This window comes from Entelurus aequoreus, linkage group LG15 (assembly GCF_033978785.1).
Source record: "Entelurus aequoreus isolate RoL-2023_Sb linkage group LG15, RoL_Eaeq_v1.1, whole genome shotgun sequence".
In the NCBI taxonomy this organism is placed as follows: domain Eukaryota; kingdom Metazoa; phylum Chordata; class Actinopteri; order Syngnathiformes; family Syngnathidae; genus Entelurus; species Entelurus aequoreus.
The window spans coordinates 40467543-40489748 of NC_084745.1; the positions used below are offsets into that span (position 1 = coordinate 40467543).

At 39.2% G+C, this 22206-nt stretch overlaps 1 protein-coding gene across 4 annotated transcripts in view; it reads left to right on the plus strand.

Moving 5' to 3' along the window:
- kcnh2b (potassium voltage-gated channel, subfamily H (eag-related), member 2b) overlaps positions 1-22206 on the plus strand; it is a 692512-nt gene that overhangs the window by 374175 nt on the left and 296131 nt on the right. For 3 of the 4 annotated variants that reach the window (XM_062021529.1, XM_062021530.1, XM_062021531.1), the window contains 3 exons: positions 2705-2912; positions 11197-11522; positions 11600-11811. In XM_062021529.1, the coding sequence (XP_061877513.1) occupies positions 2705-2912; positions 11197-11522; positions 11600-11811 (746 nt within the window). Of the gene's footprint in view, positions 1-2704; positions 2913-9632; positions 10019-11196; positions 11523-11599; positions 11812-22206 lie in introns of those variants that run through there. The other variant, XM_062021532.1, reaches the window with a different exon arrangement.

Consider the following 22206-nt stretch of genomic DNA (forward strand, 5'->3'; position numbering starts at 1 on the left):
TATATGTACAACCTGGCCCCCGGCCAAATTTTTTTAACCCAATGCGGCCCCCGAGTCAAAAAGTTTGGGTACCCCTGGTCTAGATCTTTAAAAGACACATTTAACATGACAAGCTTACACACACACACACATACACACACGCACACACTCATTCCTGAATTTGTTACCTTCTTGAGACCTCCGAAAAATGCCCACCTCTTTAGGACCACCCTTTCTAGATATATAAAGATTTGTATTTACAACAATAATAATATATACATACTATGCAAATATAAAAATGGTAAGCTTTTAGTTTTGTTTTTGGTTTTTTTTGTAATTGGTTTTTAATCTTTATTATTTATTTATTTTTTAAATTGGCCAAAGGGGGCTTATTTCAGTTTCTTACACACACTTGTTATCACATATGTTGGCCAGAGGGTGTGCAATTAACATTTTTACACACACTTGTTATTTCATATGTTGACCAGAGGGGGAGCACTTTTAAAACCAACACACAGTCAATTTGAAAAATCCCTCCTTTTTGGGACCACCCTCATGTTGATAGATTTCACCACCAGGGGAGCAAATGAGACATTCTCTATTAGAGGCAATGGTTTTCCGTATTGGGACCATGATTTATGTCCTAATTTGTTCACCGTACCTCATATGGAAGGTACTTTTCCTTGTTGATGTCTCAAGAAGGGTAGAAATACAACAACACACACAGACACACACTGTAGCAGCTTAAGGAGACAAAACAAATAACAGTAGATTGCAGAGACCCTGAGGGAAGATAGGCACTTATTGCAGACATTGAACATCTGTGTTTGTGCGAGAGATTACACGCAATATATTTTCAACTGTGGCCAATCAGTGATGTCATAGATTGACAGATTTTATGTCCCCAACAAAAAGCCTATAAACTTGTAAATTGGGGTACTACTTTTATTCTCATGATAATACAATAATCTCACTATTTTCAGATTCTCATAATACAAACCCCGTTTCCATATGAGTTGGGAAATTGTGTTAGATGTAAATATAAACGGAATACAATGATTTGCAAATCCTTTTCAACCAATTGAATGCACTATAAAGACAAGATATTTGATGTTCAAACTCATAAACTTTATTTTTTTTTGCAAATAATAATTCACTTAGAATTTCATGGCTGCAACACGTGCCAAAGTAGTTGGGGAAACGGCATGTTCACCACTGTGTTACATGGCCTTTCCTTTTAACAACACTCAGTAAACGTTTGGGAACTGAGGAGACACATTTCTTAAGCTTCTCAGGTGGAATTCTTTCCCATTCTTGCTTGATGTACAGCTTAAGTTGTTCAACAGTCCGGGGGTCTCCGTTGTGGTATTTTAGGCTTCATAATGCGCCACACATTTTCGATGGGAGACAGGTCTGGACTACAGGCAGGCCAGTGTAGTACCCGCACTCTTTTACTATGAAGCCACGTTGATGTAACACGTGGCTTGGCATTGTCTTGCTGAAATAAGCAGGGGCGTCCATGGTAAAGTTGCTTGGATGGCAACATATGTTGCTCCAAAACCTGTATGTACTTTTCAGCATTAATGGCGCCTTCACAGATGTGTAAGTTACCCATGTCTTAGGCACTAATACACCCCCATACCATCACAGATGCTGGCTTTTCAACTTTGCGCCTATAACAATCCGGATGGTTCTTTTCCGCTTTGGTCCGGAGGACACGACGTCCACAGTTTCCAAAAACAATTTGAAATGTGGACTCGTCAGGCCAGAGAACACTTTTCCACTTTGTATCAGTCCATCTTAGATGAGCTCAGGCCCAGCGAATCAGACGGCGTTTCTGGGTGTTGTTAAAAAACGGTTTTCGTCTTGCATAGGAGAGTTTTAACTTGCGCTTACAGATGTAGCGACCAACTGTAGTTACTGACAGTGGGTTTCTGAAGTGTTCCTGAGCCCATGTGGTGATATCCTTTACACACTGATGTGGCTTGTTGATGCAGTACAGCCTGAGGGATGGAAGGTCACGGGCTTAGCTGCTTACGTGCAGTGATTTCTCCAGATTCTCTGAACCCTTTGATGATATTACGGACCGTAGATGGTGAAATCCCTAAATTCCTTGCAATAGCTGGTTGAGAAAGGTTTTTCTTAAACTGTTCAACAATTTGCTCACACATTTGTTGACAAAGTGGTGACCCTCGCCCCATCCTTGTTTGTGAATGACTGAGCATTTCATGGAATCTACTTTTATACCCAATCATGGCACCCACCTGTTCCCAATTTGCCTGTTCACCTGTGGGATGTTCCAAATAAGTGTTTGATGAGCATTCCTCAACTTTATCAGTATTTAATGCCACCTTTCCCAACTTCTTTGTCACGTGTTGCTGGCATCAAATTCTAAAGTTAATGATTATTTGCAAAAAAAAAAAAGTTTATCAGTTTGAACATCAAATATGTTGTCTTTGTAGCATATTCAACTGAATATGGGTTGAAAAGGATTTGCAAATCATTGTATTCCGTTTATATTTACATCTAGCACAATTTCCCAACTCATATGGAAACGGGGTTTGTAACAAAAACGTGTGTTAATTTTTATCTCAGTAAGGCACACATTGTTTGGGAATACAGGACGGTTACAATTCATCAGGATAACCATCATCATATGTTCTCTCGTTTTTCCTTTCTGTGTCATTTGTTCAAACATTGTCTTCCTCCTTGTCCTCTTCTTTAGGTCGCCCTCGAGGCTTCAAGTTGCGTCTTCCCCTGCTGCGCTCCCTCTCCAACAGTAAAGTGTCCCTGGACGACGCAGAGTCCGGTCGGATCCCCGTTGCGACACCTCAGCACCCGGACGACGGCTGTCCCGAGTCCCTGGGCCTTGGAGAGTTCCTGCCCCTCCCTCCTTTACCGCCAGACCACTCGGAGCAGATCACTGGCAGCAGGTAGATCTCAGGGATTAGAGTAGAGTGACTGTGGAGAATGCATCTTTATAAGAACAGCACCAGTTTTTTTTTATAAAGATGTTCCTTTTAAAACATATTTTAAATTGCACTTTTCAGATACCCTACTAAAGAGCTTCCTCTGGGAGGCAAAACTTCTGTCCGGAAAAACATTCTTTTATAAACAGAAATGTTGCATTTTATTGCACATTGTATGCAAATACATATGAACTCCAACATTACGAATAGAAGAAGGAAAACATATGTTTTCATATATTAGCCACACTGGACTATAAGCTGCAGATATGGACGTTGTGAAATTAGTTATTCACAAAGAAATATTTAGTAAATATTTATTTACATATTTTAATTGTGTCCAAACGGTGTCTGTAATACGGCAGTAAAACGGCTGATCAAACAAAACAGAAGTCATTGTCATGCACCCACAAGCTGTGGAAGTGAGCTCTCCAATCAGCGTAACAAACTCGATAACTTTGCGGTGATGTTTTGGTGGATTTACTAAAGAATTTGTGAAACTGAAACAATACAAAATTAATGTTGTCGTAAGTTAATAATACTAACACAGACACTCGTAAACATGTTAGCATATTAGCTAACATGTTTTCATGCTATATGCGTGAAAACACTTCTTCAGTCATCACAAATAGGCCGGTTTAGTAAGTAAGAATTGTTTTAGTTACCTGAATATTGTAAAACTAAAAAAATGTAGCTCGGAGTGATGAATGAAGAATCCTTTTGATTGAAGGCAAAACAGAAAGCCTCACAATACGAAGGTCCTGGGTTCGATCCCGGGGCTCGGGGTCTTTCTGTGTGGAGTTTGCAGCAACACTAAATGGTCCCTAGTGTGTTAATGTGGGTGTGAATGTTGTCTATCTGTGTTGGCCCTGCGAGGAGGTGGCGACTTGTCCAGGGTGTACCCTGCATACCGCCCGAATGCAGCTGGGATAGGCTCCAGCACACCCCGCGACCCTGAAAGGAACAAGCGGTAGTAAATGGATGGACGGGAGAAAGCAGCACCTGCAGTGAGCGAACGGGTGCAAAAGATGGCGCCATTTCACAAACAATAACCCACCATTTCATATGTGGTTGGGTATAATGAAAACTATTGAACACAAAACATTATGGCAATCAGCGAAAGACAAATTCATAAATTACCTGCACGGTTTTATAAGCCGAAGGGCTCAAAGTGTAGGACAAAAGTCGCGGCTTACAGTCCGAAATTTACAGTATAGTGCGTGTTTAAACCTTCTGTCTGGAATAAAATACTTTTGTAAACAAATATGCAGCATTTTATGCAAATAAATCATTACTCTTAACATTATTTATTTATTTATTTATTTATTGAGATCATTGCAGGTGCAAACCTAACTAAAACACTTATGTACAAACCCCGTTTCCATATGAGTTGGGAAATTGTGTTGGATGTAAATATAAACAGAATACAATGATTTGCAAATCCTTTTCAACCCATATTCAATTGAATGCACTACAAAGACAAGAAATTTGATGTTCAAACTCATAAACTTTATTTTTTTTTGCAAATAATAATTAACTTAGAATTTCATGGCTGCAACACGTGTCAAAGTAGTTGGGAAAGGGCATGTTCACCACTTTCCTTTTAACAACACTCAGTAAACGAACTGAGAAGACACATTTTTTAAGCTTCTCAGGTGGAATTCTTTCCCATTCTTGCTTGATGTACAGCTTAAGTTGTTCAACAGTCCGGGGGTCTCCGTTGTGGTATTTTAGGCTTCATATTGTGCCACACATTTTCAATGGGAGACAGGAATGGACTACAGGCAGGCCAGTCTAGTACCCGCAATCTTTTACTACGTGTTGATGTAACACGTGGCTTGGCATTGTCTTGCTGAAATAAGCAGGGGCGTCCATGGTAACGTTGCTTGGATGGCAACATATGTTGCTCCAAAACCTGTATGTACCTTTCAGCATTAATGGCGCCTTCACAGATGTGTAAGTTACCCATGTCTTGGGCACTAATACACCCCCATACCATCACACATGCTGGCTTTTCAACTTTGCGCCTATAACAATCCGGATGGTTCTTTTCCGCTTTGGTCCGGAGGACACGACGTCCACAGTTTCCAAAAACAATTTGAAATGTGGACTCGTCAGACCACAGAACACTTTTCCACTTTGTATCAGTCCATCTTAGATGAGCTCAGGCCCAGCGAAGCCGACAGCGTTTCTGGGTGTTGTTGATAAACGGTTTTCGCCTTGCATAGGAGAGTTTTAACTTGCACTTACAGATGTAGCGACCAACTGTAGTTACTGACAGTGGGTTTCTGAAGTGTTCCTGAGCCCATGTGGTGATATCCTTTACACACTGTCACTTGTTGATGCAGTACAGCCTGAGGGATCGAAGGTCACAGGCTTAGCTGCTTATGTGCAGTGATTTCTCCAGATTCTCTGAACCCTTTGAGGATATTACGGACCGTAGATGGTGAAATCCCTAAATTCCTTGCAATAGCTGGTTGAGAAAGGTTTTTCTTAAACTGTTCAACAATTTGCTCACGTATTTGTTGACAAAGTGGTGACCCTCGCCCCATTCATGTTTGTGAATGACTGAGCATTTCATGGAATCTACTTTTATACCCAATCATGGCACCCACCTGTTCCCAATTTGCCTGTTCACCTGTAGGATGTTCCAAATAAGTGTTTGATGAGCATTCCTCAACTTTATCAGTATTTATTGCCACCTTTCCCAACTTCTTTGTCACGTGTTGCTGGCATCAAATTCTAAAGTTAATGATTATTTGCAAAAAAAAAAATGTTTATCAGTTTGAACATCAAATATGTTGTCTTTGTAGCATATTCAACTGAATATGGGTTGAAAATGATTTGCAAATCATTGTATTCCGTTTATATTTACATCTAACACAATTTCCCAACTCATATGGAAACGTGGTTTGTAAATAAAAATGTAGCCTTGCACAATGTATGCAAATACTATAATACCTGAGCTATCGAGCGCACCTGTTTTTAAGCCGCACTCACCTCATTTTTGGACCTATTCATTTTGTACATACATTGGCCGCACACGTCTATTAGCCGCAAGTGTACACATTGAAACATGAAAAATTAACATAGGCGCTCATTTTGAACAAAAACTGTGCCTAAAACACGTTTACAGCCGACTGGAGAGCATCATCCTCTCCCTCTTCCTCCTGTGCGATGGGGCTGCCTTCTTTCGTATCAGAGTTGAGGGGACTCGGGGTTGCTTCGTACGGCGGCAATACTTCACTCTCGAAGCGGGATGCCTCCTGGCTTTTGACTTCTTTTGCCCGCAGCGGTCTAGACTTTCAGAGTCCAATGGTGGGGGTCAGTGGCGGAACCCTTTAAACCCTGCACTATTGGCGGGCCAGCTCGTTTCATCATTGACTCGATAGTCAGCACCCTCGCCTCTTATGCCCTGCTCCAAACAGAAGGAAAAACTCATCACATCTGGTAGAGAGTACACAACCACGTACCGTATTTTCCGGACTATAAGGCGCACTTAAAATCCTTTCATTTTCTCAAAAAGCGACAGTGCGCCTTATAACCGGGTGCGCCTAAAGTACGGAATAATTTTGGTTGTGCATACCAACCTCGAAGCTATTTTATTTGGTACATGGTGTAATGATAAGTGTGACCAGTAGATGGCAGTCACACATGAGATACGTGTAGACTGAAATATGACGTCAGTAAACAACACCAAAACTTTAAATGTTCCGTTAAGAATATAGAACATTACACACGGCGCTCAAAAAGCTATGAAGCCGCACCACTTGATGGATTGTCGGCGCGTTACGGCTACAGTAGTCAGACGTACTCTTCAACATACGAGTATTAGTATGGTGTGGGTATAAGGAACGCAAAATGGCACTTAATAGCAAAAATTTTATCGGGCGTTTTGTTTTGCAATATATTTTGCAAAACCAACTTTTATTACCTTCTGGTACCTGCTGATGTGTATTTTGGATCTGCATAAATCCTTAAAATTTGCGCGTGTCCGCCTTTGTAGTCCGTGCTGACACCGTAGTCGATAAGCTTCTTCTTTTCCTCTATCTTCTTGTTATGGGACAGTCATCCTTCGCCGTTGCCATTTCTAATATAAAGTAGTGTAAAGTTCTAACTTATATCTGTCAGTAAACTCGCCATGAAAGCGCTAAAACATACCGGTGTAGTGAGGTTATATTATTCACCCAAGGAACTTTAGTTATTAGAGAGTTCCGGTCGGACGGTTTTTCACGGGACACATTTCCGGTGTTGTTGTTGCATTATTGAGCTACGGATGAGGAGATGCTGCTCCGTTATTGATTTAAGTAAAGTCTGAATGTCATTAAAACAGTTAGCTCCATCTTTTGACACTTCTTCCATTCCCGTCCTTGCACGCTACACCGCTACAACAAAGATGACGTGGAGAAGACGCTGTCGAAGCTGAGCCACGTAAATAAGACCGCCCACAAAATGGCGCATCCTGAAGCGACTGTCAGAAAGCGGCTTGAAGATGATCTGTAAAACATAATCTATGCAACATTTTGACCAAACAACCACCTTTACATGTTTTTCAACCACTGTGCCGCGGCACACTAGTTTGCCGTGAAATACAGTCTGGTGTGCCGTGGAAGATTATGTAATTTCACCTAATTGGGCTAAAAACATTTTTTGCAAACCAGTAATTATAACCCGCAAATAATGTGCCGATGTTGAATGTCTGTGCTGTCGACAGCCCGGCAGAATAACCGTGTAATACTCTTTCATATCAGTAGGTGGCAGCAGGTAGCTAATTGCTTTGTAGATGTCGGGAACATGGTTTGTCGTGATCACAATATGCGGGAGGCAGCGTGCAGGTAAAAATATATTTAACACTTAAACCAAAAATAAACAAAAGGTGAGTGCCCCTAAGAAAGGGCATTGAAGCTTATGGATGGCAATGCAATGCAAAACAAAACTAAAACTGAACTGGCTGCAAAGTAAACAAAAACAGAATGCTGGACGACAGCAAAGACTTACAGCGTGTGGAGCAGACGGCGTCCACAAAGTACATCCGTACATGACAATCAACAATGTTCACACAAAGAAGGATAGCGTCCGCCCAACTTAAATCGTCTTGATTGCGAAAACAAAGCAGGTGCGGGGAATGTTCAAGGAAGACATGAAACTTCTACAGGAAAATACCAACAAAACAGGAAAAGCCACTGAAATAGGAGCGCAAGACAAGAACTAAAACACGACACACAGGAAAACACCAAAATCCTCAAAATAAGTCACGGTGTGATGTGACAGGTGGTGACAGTACACCTACTTTGAGACAAGAGCTATAGTGATCCATGGTTGGTAATGGTTTAAATTCATATCTAAAAATTGCGAGAACAACTTTTTAATTGTTAATACGCTGCTGAGTTTCATATTTCAATTATTTCTACTGGTTGTGTGCCTCGGGATTTTTTCAATGAAAAAAATGTGCCGTTGCTCAGAAAAGGTTGAACAACACTGATGTAGACCACAAGGAAGTGTTTTCAATTTAGAAAAAAATCATAATATGACCCCTTTAATGCGCCTTTTTTATGAAAATAGACATTGGCAATACACCTTATTGTCCGGAAAATACAGTAACTCTTTTTTTTCTTTTCTTTGCGCTTTGCCACTCCACTTTTATGTTTATGTGAGGTGCCACTCATGTTAACTTTGTTGTAAAAATGGTCACCTAGCATGTACTTTGTTGACAAGTATGGATGTCCGATAATGGCTTTTTGCCGATATTCCGATATTGTCCAACTCTTAATTACCGATACCGATATCAACCGATACCGATATATACAGTCGTGGAATTATTAACATATTATTATGCCTAATTTGGACAACCAGGTATGGTGAAGATAAGGTCCTTTTTAAAAAAAAATAAAATAAGATAAATTAATTAAAAAACATTTTCTTGAATAAAAAAGAAAGTAAAACAATATAAAAACAGTTACATAGAAACTAGTAATTAAAGAAAATGAGTAAAATTAACTGTTAAAGGTTAGTACTATTAGTGGACCAGCAGCACGCACAATCATGTGTGCTTACGGACTGTATCCCTTGCAGACTGTATTGTTATATATCGATATATAATGTAGGAACCAGAATATTAATAACAGAAAGAAACAACCCTTTTGTGTGAATGAGTATGAATGAGTGTAAATGGGGGAGGGAGGTTTTTTGGGTTGGTGTACTAATTGTAAGTGTATCTTGTGTTTTTTATGTTGATTTAATAAAAAAAAACAAAAAAAACGATACCGATAATAAAAATATATATATGTATATATATATATATATATATATATATATATATATATATATATATATAATTTCCGATATTACATTTTAAAGCATTTATCGGCATCTCTATTGACAAGTGATGACAATCTTACCCAGAATACACTCGGAGACAATATCGTCCATTCATTTGTAAATTTGCACGTTGCATAGTGAAATGTGAAAGGTGAATTAAAGCCAGTCATACAGCATAACATTTTAATAATTTTTTTTACACCTACTCATTTTTTAAAGTCATGCTTATATTTTTTAGCAACCATGACTCATCCTGACTGGAGCGACCTATAATCGAGTTTTCTAAACTGTGGTACTCTGGTCCTAAACTGCTGTAGTGACTTACCTTGCTGATACAATGTGTGAATAAAACAATAGATTTCCACATTGTATGCAAATAAAAAAAACAACATTGACATTATTATTAGCTTCATGTATCTTCTTTATTTCTTGACCACAGCCTTTATTTTGTATTCTACTTCCTGTCTGCCTTTCTTCTGGCTTGAGCACCTGTCTCCAGTTAGCAATTAGGATACTCACCTGCATGCAAGCCCTAATCAGGAAACTTCCTAAAGAGGAACTGCATTTTTGGGGAAATTTTGCCTATCGTTCACAGTCATCATGAAAGACAAGAAAAAATGCTTTCTATATATTGAATAGACGTAAATAAAAGTTATCTTACAGCAGACTAGGTATAAATTGTGTAATGTTAAAAAAAATGCTAACAGAAAGCACACTAGCCAGTTAGCGTCGATGAACAAATATACAACTCTAAGGTACGTAAATGAGCTAAAAACAAAAGCTATCATGCTATAATGCTAACGTTAGTATGTTTATGGGAAGCATGCGTCAAGCACCAAATGATATGAATAAGGTGTGCACCTGGATTTGCTAACATGCTAACTAGGGCTGTGAGTCTTTGGGTGTCCCACGATTCGATTCAATATCGATTCTTGGGGTCACGATTCTATTCAAAATCGATGTTTTTTTTTTTTTCAATTCAACACTATTCTCGATTCAAAAACGATTCTCTATTCATTCAATACATAGGATTTCAGCAGGATCTACCCCAGTCTGCTGACATGCAAGCAGAGTAGTAGATTTTTGTAAAAAGCTTTTTTAATTGTAAAGGACAATGTTTTATCAACTGATTGCAATAATGTAAATTTGTTAACTATTAAATGAACCAAAAATATGACTTATTTTATCTTTGTGAAAATATTGGACACAGTGTGTCCAATATTGTCATGAGATGCGATGCAAGTGTAAGCCACTGTGACACTATTGTTCTTTTTTTAAATTTTTTATAAATGTCTAATGATAATGTCAATGAGGGATTTTTAATCACTGCTATGTTGAAATTGTCACTAATATTGATACTGTTGTTGATAATATTAATTTTTGTTTCACTACTTTTGGTTTGTTCTGTGTCGTGTTTGTGTCTCCTCTCAATTGCTCTGTTTATTGCAGTTCCGGGTGTTGCTGGGTCGGATTTGGTTTTGGAATTGGATTGCATTGTTATGGTTTTGTTGTGTATTGTTTTGTTGGACTGATTAATTAAAATAAAAAATAAAAAAAAATTGTTATTAAAAAAATACAAATTAAATCGATTTTTTGAAAATGAGAATCGATTCTGAATCGCACAACGTGAGAATTTAGATTCAAATTCGAATCAATTTTTTCCCACACCCCTAATGCTAACGACTGAGCATGCAGACCACTCTACTCAAAAAAAGATTTGCTTTGTTTGATAAAAACAAGGTCATGAGTTCCCAAAACATGACAACACATTTTTAAGCTCTGTCTTCTCCTTGGCACTATCTAGCCATACGCCTCCCTCTAGCGAGACGTTTTTTTCTGTGTTTTGAACACACCATCACTTGTTAATTTGTTTCTCAGCAGTGAAAATAATTCCATGTTTCAAATTGTAATATAATATTTCTCTATTTTGAAGGTCCGCTCTTCAAGGCTGGCCAGAAGACCACGTGGAGGACCAGCGCACTTTACTGCGCTCCGTGTGTCCGGCGCCCCCCCAGCCGCCTACTCCCCACGTAATCCACCTGGTGGGACCCCTCACCCAGTCGTCCCCCTGCGTAGCATCGCACCACCGCCTCAGCCTCAACCAGGACGCCTCAGGCTCCAACTGCTCTTTGTCACGTAGCCGCTCGCGGGAAAGCTTCCACAGCATGCGGCGTGCCTCCTCTGTCGACGAGATCGAGGCCATGAGGCCCGACTGGGACCGGAAAAACCGGAGAGCGAGCACACGACCGGGAAGCACCGGTGCGGGGAAAAAAAAGAATCAATGAGCCTTTAACACCTTTGACGTCTGACCACCTTGTTTACTTACCTGTGTGCAGGTGCAGTGAACAGTAAGTCCAACATACTGAACTCCACGTCAGACTCTGACCTCATGCGGTACCGTGCCATCTCCAAAATTCCTCAGATCACCCTCAACTTTGTGGATTTCAAACCCGACCCGCTCATCGCTCTGCCCTCGGGCGAGATGGACATCATAGCACCTTGCAAACTCATCGACCGCACGCACCACGTGACCGAGAAAGTAACGCAGGTAGGACACATTTGATTTTTTATTAGCGTGTCAGGCAGGAGTGTCCAACATCCAAGCATTCTTATTGGTCCTAGGAATTCTGTATTTTTCTTTTATTCCAGTGGAACCAGTTTAAGTCGCCCCTGCTTATGTCGACAACTAGAGATGTCCAATAATGGCTTTTTTGCCGATATCCCATATTCCGATAGTGTCCAACTCTTAATTACCGATTCCGATATCAACCGATACCGATATACACAGTCGTGGAATTAACACATTATTATGCCTAATTTTGTTGTGATGCCCCGCTGGATGCATTAAACAATGTAACAAGGTTTACCAAAATAAATCAACTCAAGTTATGGAAAAAAATACCAACATGGCACTGCCATATTTATTATTGAAGTCACAAAGTGCATGATTTTTTTTAACATGCCTCAAAACAGCAGCTAGGAATTTGGGACATGCTCTCCCTGACAGAGCATGAGGTGGTTGAGGTGGGCGGGGTTTGGGGGGCGTGTTTGAGGTGGGGGGGAGCGGGGGGTGTATATTGTAGCGTCCCGGAAGAGTTAGTGCTGCAAGGGGTTCTGGGTATTTGTTCTGTTGTGTTAAAGTGCGGTTGTTCTCCGGAAATGTGTTTGTCATTCTTGTTTGGTGTGGGTTCACAGTGTGGCGCATATTTGTAACAGTGTTAAAGTTGTTTATACGGTCACCCTCAGTGGGACCTGTATGGCTGTTGACCAATTATGGCTTGCATTCACTTGTGTGTGTGTGAAAAGCCGTAGATATTATGTGACTGGGCCGGCACGCAAAGGCAGTGCCTTTAAGGTTTATTGGCGCTCTGTACTTCTCCCTACGTCCGTGTACCACTCCGTACAGCGGCGTTATAAAAAGTCATACATTTTTCGCTGTCCAGCTTGGCTGCGTGGGGGCGGTGGCCCCTGGTTCCCTGGGCACCGCACCTACTGTTTGTGGGATGGGCTCTCTGGGAGGCTGGGGCCGTACTCTCGCTCCCACACACACTGGGAGTCAAATGTATTGTACATGCAAATTCACATATACTCACACACATACATACACACATACATAGGTACCTACGCTCCCACATACATATACAAATAAATACAGTACATATTTACACACTCAAAGTTTGTACATCCACACGCACATTCATTATACAAACATACTGTATACACATACTGTACATATACATTCACTGTAAAAACATACATATACACATACTGTACATATACACTCACTGTACAAAAACACACATACTACACATATACATTCACTGTACAAACACACACATACATATACTGTACATATACATTCACTGTACAAACACACATACTGTATACACATACTGTACATATACATTCGCTGTACAAACACACATACACATTCTATACATATACATTCACTGTACAAACACACATATACACATACTGTACATATACATTCACTGTACAAGCACACATACACATACTGTACATATACATTCACTGTACAAACACACATATACACATACTGTACATATACAAGTACATATGCACACATACACTCATGCACATAATTACGTTTCATCAAACATACACTACCGTTCAAAAGTTTGGGGTCACCCAAACAATTTTGTGGAATAGCCTTCATTTCTAAGAACAACAATAGACTGTTGAGTTTCAGATGAAAGTTCTCTTTTTCTGGCCATTTTGAGCATTTAATTGACCCCACAAATGTGATGCTCCAGAAACTCAATCTGCTCAAAGGAAGGTCAGTTTTGTAGCTTCTGTAACAAGCTAAACTGTTTTCAGATGTGTGAACATGATTGCACAAGGGTTTTCTAATCATCAATTAGCCTTCTGAGCCAATGAGCAAACACATTGTACCATTAGAACACTGGAGTGATAGTTGCTGGAAATGGGCCTCTATACACCTATGTAGATATTGCACCAAAAACCAGACATTTGCAGCTAGAATAGTCATTTACCACATTAGCAATGTATAGAGTGTATTTCTTTAAAGTTAAGACTAGTTTAAAGTTATCTTCATTGAAAAGTACAGTGCTTTTCCTTCAGAAATAAGGACATTTCAATGTGATCCTAAACTTTTGAACGGTAGTGTATATTAACGTTGTTGCCCTAGGGTAAACTGGGTATAACACATGGCACATGACAAAGCTTAACCTATTCTTACTATACCAATCTACAAGGTTAATGTAGGTTGCTTCTCTTTCTTCCCCTCCATTTTTCTGCATTCTTTCGTATCTCAAGTTATCATTACGTATATGTATTGTTGCATTTGAACAATTGTATTGTTGATAATAAAGGTAAAGTATTGGTATTGTTTATTATCAATAGCACTATTTCTATTGGTATTCATATTGCTCCATTTTTAGTGTAATAATGCTCATTGTCATTTCTGTATTTTTTTTTTTTTTTCGCTAACTGCTTATTTGCTATTACTTTTACCATCATATTTGTACATGTCGTATTTGCTGATGTTGCTGTGTTGTTGTTGTTGTGTTTGCTGTTGTTGTTTTTGTCACTATGTCTAATCCCCCTCTTGTCCCCACAATTCCCCCCTCTGTCTTCCTTTTTCTCTCTTTCTATCCCCTCCTGCTCCGGCCCGGCTGCACCAAATGTTAATATAAATACATTTAATAAAGTCAAAATACAAGTAAGGCAACAAGAGAAGTATCCTACACTTCTCTTTTGTAAAGTAAATCTGAACAGCCGATATGGGCATCTACATCTGCTATATGATTTGCCCGAGAAGCTGGGCAGGACATTATAAAAAATTAAAAAAAATAAAATAAAATTTTAAAAAAGTCATAAATTTTACTTTTTGAAACTGATACCGATAATTTCCGATATTACATTTTAAAGCATTTATCGACCGATAATGTACACAAAAAGTAAAATGTATGACTTTTAATAACGCAGCTGTATGGAGTGGTACACGGACGTAGAGAGAAGTACAGAGCGCCAATAAACCTTAAAGGCACTGCCTTTGCGTGCCGGCCCAGTCACATAATATCTACGGCTTTTCACACACAAAAGTGAATGCAAGCCATACTTGGTCAACAGCCATACAGGTCACACTGAGGGTGACCGTATAAACAACTTTAACACTGTTACAAATATGCGCCACACTGTGAACCCACACCAAACAAGAATGACAAACACATTTCGGGAGAACATCCGCACCGTAACACAACATAAACACAACAGAACAAATACCCAGAACCCCTTGCAGCACTAACTCTTCCGGGACTCTACAATATACACCCCCCGCCACCCCCCACCTCAACCCCGCCCACCTCAACCTCCTCATGCTCTCTCAGGAAGAGCATGTCCCAAATTCCAAGCTGCTGTTTTGAGGCATGTTAAAAAAAATAATGCCCTTTGTGACTTCAATAATAAATATGGCAGTGCCATGTTGGCACTTTTTTCCATAACTTGAGTTGATTTATTTTGGAAAACCTTGTTTCATTGTTTAATGCATCTAGCGGGGCATCACAACAAAATTAGGCATAATAATGTGTTAATTCCACGACTGTATATAGCGGTATTGGTTGATATCGGAATCGGTAATTAAGAGTTGGACAATATCGGATATCGGCAAAAAAGCCATTATCGGACATCTCTATTTATATCTCTGTTTATGTCGACGCTAGGTAGCCATTTCAAGGGTCAATGACATAAACGTGTTCCACTGTATTTGTCACCTACAGTACAAGACAGAGCTAAGATATTGTTCTGATGTTTTTAATAATATAATTAGTAATGAAATAATAATAATAGTAATGATCAAAGACGCACATTTCTTTCATTATTACTACTTTCTTTATGTGTCACTCGCTGACAATAGTTTGGACACTCCTGATATAAGGTGTGAAAGAAAGGGGCGGGGCTTGTGCAGGTGTGCTTGTTTTGTATGGAAGTCATCTTTGGTGTGTTGCTGAAAGTGATGTTCTAGCATGTTTAATCAGCTTTGACAGGAAGTGGTTTCATAACAAGGTGATGTTAAATCTCTTTGGTCACTTTGAGATGAACACAATTTGTTCAAGTGTTTTTGTGCTTTTGAAATTGAGGTTGGAAGGACGAGTTACTTTATAACACCGATGTGCTTCTTGTTCTTCTTCCTGACCTATATTTTATCGTTGAAAATACCCTTTGGATGTTTGATGTTTTCGGAATATATTTCAGACACGAACATCACTTTTGTTCTCTCCCTATTTTCGTCTCATTTTACAGACGCTAACTTGCTGAATCGCATTCATGAAATGCACAAAATAATTAAAATTATTATGATTAAAAACAGGCATAGTAGACAGACATTTAGATTTTTTTGACAAGTAAATCATAATCCCTATATGATTCTCTCTGCAGTCAGATAAAAGGTATTTGATCCCTTTTTTTTAATTTTATTGTTGATTTACTTTAATATGGTGAGACAGAATGGGGAAAAAACTATTCAGAAAAATATTACATCAAATAAAGGTTTTGCATTAGTTTATTTATTCAATTAAATACTTATGAATTCATAACTTTATTTGTTTCTGTATTTGCATTGTAAAATAGAGAAATTGAAAAATAAAAATTCAGAAGACCATTTATTTCATATTTTCCAGATAGTTTTGCACATGTATGTTGCAAAAAATAAAACAAAAAAAATAACATTTAATATAAGTTATTAATTAGTTTAATTTTGTCAATGAAATCCAAATGAATGTACTGTATAACGTATTTTGTTCGGTATTTTTTTTTTGTATCAAAAGGAGACAGCTTTTTAAAATTAAAACTCAAAAAAACATTTTAGTTCTGGATTCGTTTTTGACATGTTATCTCTGCTTTATATTGCTTCTTCAATGAAACACAAATTATTCACATCTAAAATATTTGTATAATCGTAAAAAAATTATGAAAAAAATACAATTAGATAAATAATATTAGTGACATAGTGATATTCCCTCAATAAAATACGAAAGTAACTACAAATAAATAAATATCATATTTATGTCAAGTGTTTCTTTTTCTTTTTCAATGTAACAGAGAGGGACAAAATGTAAATTCAGAAAATGTAACATTAAATACATGTATTTTTTATTTTAAGTATTCAAATAAATCAAATACAAATGTATTAAAATTATTTTTACTACCTTTTATTTATTCACTTCTAGCCATTTTTTCTGGATTATTTTATATTTTTCCTCAGTTACAAAAAAATATCATACATATTCGAGAGGGTTCATATTTTTGTTGAATTTAGAAAATCAGAAAGGGATCAAATACTTATTTTATTGACTGTTAATAACAAATTAAATATTGATTACTATGGTTTATATCATGTTATACATGACATCACAACAACTTTCCACAACACCACTTCTACCACTGCTATCTATGTATGTGAACATTGATGAAAAGTAACCATAAAGATTAAGTTAAGCTCTTTGTTGGGACATTATTCTACAAAGAGAAGGGCAAGGGAATGGTTGTATGATTTATTTATTTATTTTTTTATCCGATCATGCTCTGTTTTCTTTGTTTTTCTCTCAGTAAAAATGGGAAAGTGAACAGAAAATAATCCAGGCTTGATGATGCAACACAATAATGTAATCATGTACAGTACGAGAGTTGCAGATGGCACGCTCCAAACACAACCCGTAGTGTGTGTGTGTGTGTTAGTGCATAAGTGTGTAATAATCCACATTTCTGTAGTTATGTTCCAACAACATCTGTGTTTTCAAATGCTGTTTCAAGACAGAACAATAACATATTGTACATATACAGTACCTTTATGCTGTGAATGCAAAACTGCATAGCAATAACATGAATGGGGAAAATGAAAAATATTATCAATCAAACATGTTGTGTTTGCAGGAATAATGATTCCCATGCATTATTGGTTTATACAGAATAACGAGCATGCTAAATTAAATATTTAAAAAAATAATGTCAGCTGTAATGTCAGATCAAACCAGAAGGTGGCAGCAAGTCACCATAATGTAAGTCAACATTAAATAAGCATAGCAGAGGTACAGACATGGAAGATGTTGCAGGTATTACAATATTCCATATTTAACTGGAAGATGTTTCCATTCCTTCAGAGTTGGATTGGAATAACTTCATCAGTGTATTCCAATCGTTATACTGCACTTACTGTGTACTTCCTTCGTCAGTGTACTATACATGTTATAACCCTTACAAATCAATTACTGATGTTGTACACACTGGAAAATAGTAACAATTTTTACCTGCTGCTCATCCTTCTTACACTACAAATTTGTACACCTTTTTTGTCATTACAGTACAACGTTTAACAGGAACTGATCATTAAAGTTCTCGTATTGTAATTGTAGTGGTACAGTAATTAGGGTTAGTACTGATTCAATACCAAATACCGTATTTCCCGTATAGTTACTTCAAGCACATACATTTGTGATATCAGAGTGTAAATGTAGAATGTGGCAATATTTTATGGATATTAGTACTATACTATATCAGTGATGAAGTCAAAAGGGTACAAGATACATTACACGGTATTGAAATATGGTCAAATATGTGAACACATTAAGGCTCACTGGAAAACCTCATATAAAAAATATACAACATAAGGTGGCAAGAAACATTTCAATAATGATCAAAACAAAATATGTCTTGGACCAAAAATCATTTCATGTTCTCTACTGCTCGCTAGTGTTACCGTATTTGAGCTATTGTGCAGAAATATGGGGAAACAACTACAAATGTGCGCTTCATTCACTAACTGTTACAAAAAAGATCAATTAGACTGATACATAATGTTGGATATAGAGAACATACAAACCCTTCATTTATTCAATCAAAAATACTCAAATTCAACGATTTGGTAAAATTGCAAACAGCTAAAATTATGCACAAAGCAAACTATAACCTGCTACCCAAGAATGTACAACAATTATTCTCAACTAAATAGGAGAAATATAACCTTAGAGGAAAAACTAACTTAAAACATTCGTATGCTCGTACAACACTAAAAACGTTTAGCATATCCGTATGTGGAATTAAACTATGGAATGGATTAAGCAAAAAAGTTAATGTACTGATATGATCCAGTTTAAGAGGTTGTTCAAATTAATAGTGCTTACAAGAAGAATTATGAGAAATACCTTCAACTTTATTGAAAACGGGATATTCTTCATCCCAGTATGTTAATAATGACTGACTTAATTATGTATTGCAAGAACTGCTGTATTAATAATTCACTGATGTAATTGTGTTACAAAAAGAAGACTGTAAATAAACATATGTATTTGCAAACGCTCTGAAGTGGGAAAGGGGTAGGATTAAATAAGCTTTGCTTCTTCCTACTCCTTTTTGGACATGGTGTAAAGAGAAATTATATGAAATGATGTGTGATGTATTATACTTTAAGTGTGTTCATGTTCGAAATAAACTGAACTAAATCAATCAATCAGTAAAAACACATATCGGGTTCATACAGCTTATTTTAATATTATTTTTTCATTGAAAAGGTATTATATCAGTTAAACTTTTAACAAATATTGTCCACCACGGTATAGCCGTGACCCTGATGGGGACAAGTGGCATAGAAGATGGATGGATATCCATCTCAGTGTTTCCCCCAGAAAATGTGTTAGTTAAGGTGGTGTCTCTCCAGGGGGAAGGGGGTGGGAGGGTGCAAGGAACAGCGTAACTCGGCCTGTCGCCATCTAGTGATGGGATCGGCAGTTCTTTTGACTGTACTGAATCACTAGAATCAGTTCCTTAAAATGATTCGTTCAAAAAATTCGTTCACCGAATCCCCCCCCCACGAATAAAAAAATAGGAGGGGGAGGAGGGCGTGCGTAGTACAGTACAGTGCAGACATTCGCGGGAGAAGCAGCAAATAGGCGCCCACACAACATTACCGCCCCTACCTGAATCACGTTCGCGAACGACAACACTACCGCCCCTCCCTGAATCACGATCGCGAACGACACAACACTACCGCCCCTCCCTGAATCACGTTCGCGAACGACAACACTACCGCCCCTCCCTGAATCACGTTCGCGAACGACAACACTACCGCCCCCACCTGAATCACATTCGCGAACGACAACACTACCGCCCCTCCCTGAATCACGTTCGCGAACGACAACACTACCGCCCCCACCTGAATCACATTCGCGAACGACAACACTACCGCCCCTCCCTGAATCACGTTCGCGAACGACACAACACTACCGCCCCTCCCTGAATCACGTTCGCGAACGACAACACTACCGCCCCTACCTGAATCACGTTCGCGAACGACACAACACTACCGCCCCTCCCTGAATCACGTTTGCGAACGACACAACACTACCGCCCCTCCCTGAATCACGTTCGCGAACGACACAACACTACCGCCCCTGCCTGAATCACGTTCGCGAACGACACAACACTACCGCCCCTCCCTGAATCACGTTTGCGAACGACACAACACTACCGCCTCTCCCTGAATCACGTTCGCGAACGACAACACTACCGCCACTCCCTGAATCACGTTCGCGAACGACACAACACTACCGCCCCTACCTGAATCACGTTCGCGAACGACACAACACTACCGCCCCTCCCTGAATCACGTTCGCGAATGACACAACACTACCGCCCCTGCCTGAATCACGTTTGCGAACGACACAACACTACCGCCCCTCCCTGAATCATGTTCGCGAACGACACAACACTACCACCTCTCCCTGAATCACGTTCGCGAACGACAACACTACCGCCCCTCCCTGAATCACGTTCGCGAACGACAACCCTACCGCCCCTCCCTGAATCACGTTCGCGAACGACATTACTACCGCCCCTACCTGAATCACGTTCGCGAACGACACAACACTACCGCCCCTACCTGAATCACGTTTGCGAACGACACAACACTACCGCCCCTACCTGAATCACGTTCGCGAACGACAACACTACCGCCCCTCCCTGAATCACGTTCGCGAACGACACAACACTACCGCCCCTCCCTGAATCACGTTCGCGAACGACAACACTACCGCCCCTCCCTGAATCACGTTCGCGAACGACAACACTACCGCCCCTACCTGAATCACGTTCGCGAACGACAACACTACTGCCCCTCCCTGAATCACGTTCGCGAACGACACAACACTAAGGGGGCGCCCCTTAGTACAGTACGTAGTACAGTACAGTGCAGACATTCGCGGGAGAAGCAGCAAATAGGGTGAACGCGAGTCCCCACGCACTGCGTAGGGACTCACGTTAATCTAACAACAACAACAGTTGCAGTAGAAGGGATAATAATAATAATAATAATAATAATAGTAATAATAATAATAAAATGAATCAGAATTGATCCCCAAGGAGAAATTTATTTTTGTTACAATAACTGTGTAAATAATAGCCTATGTATGTGTACATACATTAGTTATTATTTTTATTTTAAATCTTCTCAAAACAGCCTGCCCTACACGACAACGCTCTCGCTCTCTGCTCTGCTTGCCCAATTGGGGCAAGCAGAGCAGAGAGCGAGAGTGTTGTCGTTCACTGAGTGATTCATGTCGTTAATCCGCGGTGAACGAATCGTTCGCTCAGTCCCTCCCCCCGCCCTCTCATTGGCTGTGTCGTTCGCCGACGTCGAGGGTTCAGTGAGTCACAGAATGCGCCAGTTCCACTCATACCGGCATGGTCGCAGCGGAGCTCAACTGAACTGAGAAAGGAACGAATCAGTTCATGAAGTGATTCGGTTCAGTACGTTCACTCAAAAGATTAGTTCTTTCGAACGAATCGTTCGCGAACGACACAACACTATCGCCATCACGTCTCCATCTCATCGCTGCCACCACAGCCTGGGGGGGGGGGGGGGGGGGCAATAGACTACAAACTGCGGTGAAGTAGGCCGGCTTCGTCGGGTAAGGAAGCCTACAATTTTTGGTTGTGTTTTCCGCTCCATATGCTGAATGCCGATATACTATATATATCTCGATATTTTTCCGTAAATAAATAATACACAAAACAGTCTTAGTTACCTTAGATACTAAGTATGTCATTATTACGACTTAGTAAGTCAATATTTTGACTTACTAATTTACTAAGTCAAAATAATGACAAAATAATGACTTACTAAGTCAAAATAATGACTTAAGTTAAATGAATCACTTACTGTAAGTAAGCGTTTGCAATAAGCGTTTGAAAAAAAGAGTTAAAAGTGGGGCCACATGCTGGCATATGCTCAACTCATCATGCTTAATTTATTACAGCATTTAGGAAGCCTGTAGTCGATTTTTATTATGTAAATGTTTTATTTTTATCAACATGTGATAGCAGGGACCATGCCATTCAAAACTAGGTTACTACATTACTAATGATTAATGTAACTATAGCTGAAAAAATTGTACAATAGCAATAGGAGAGA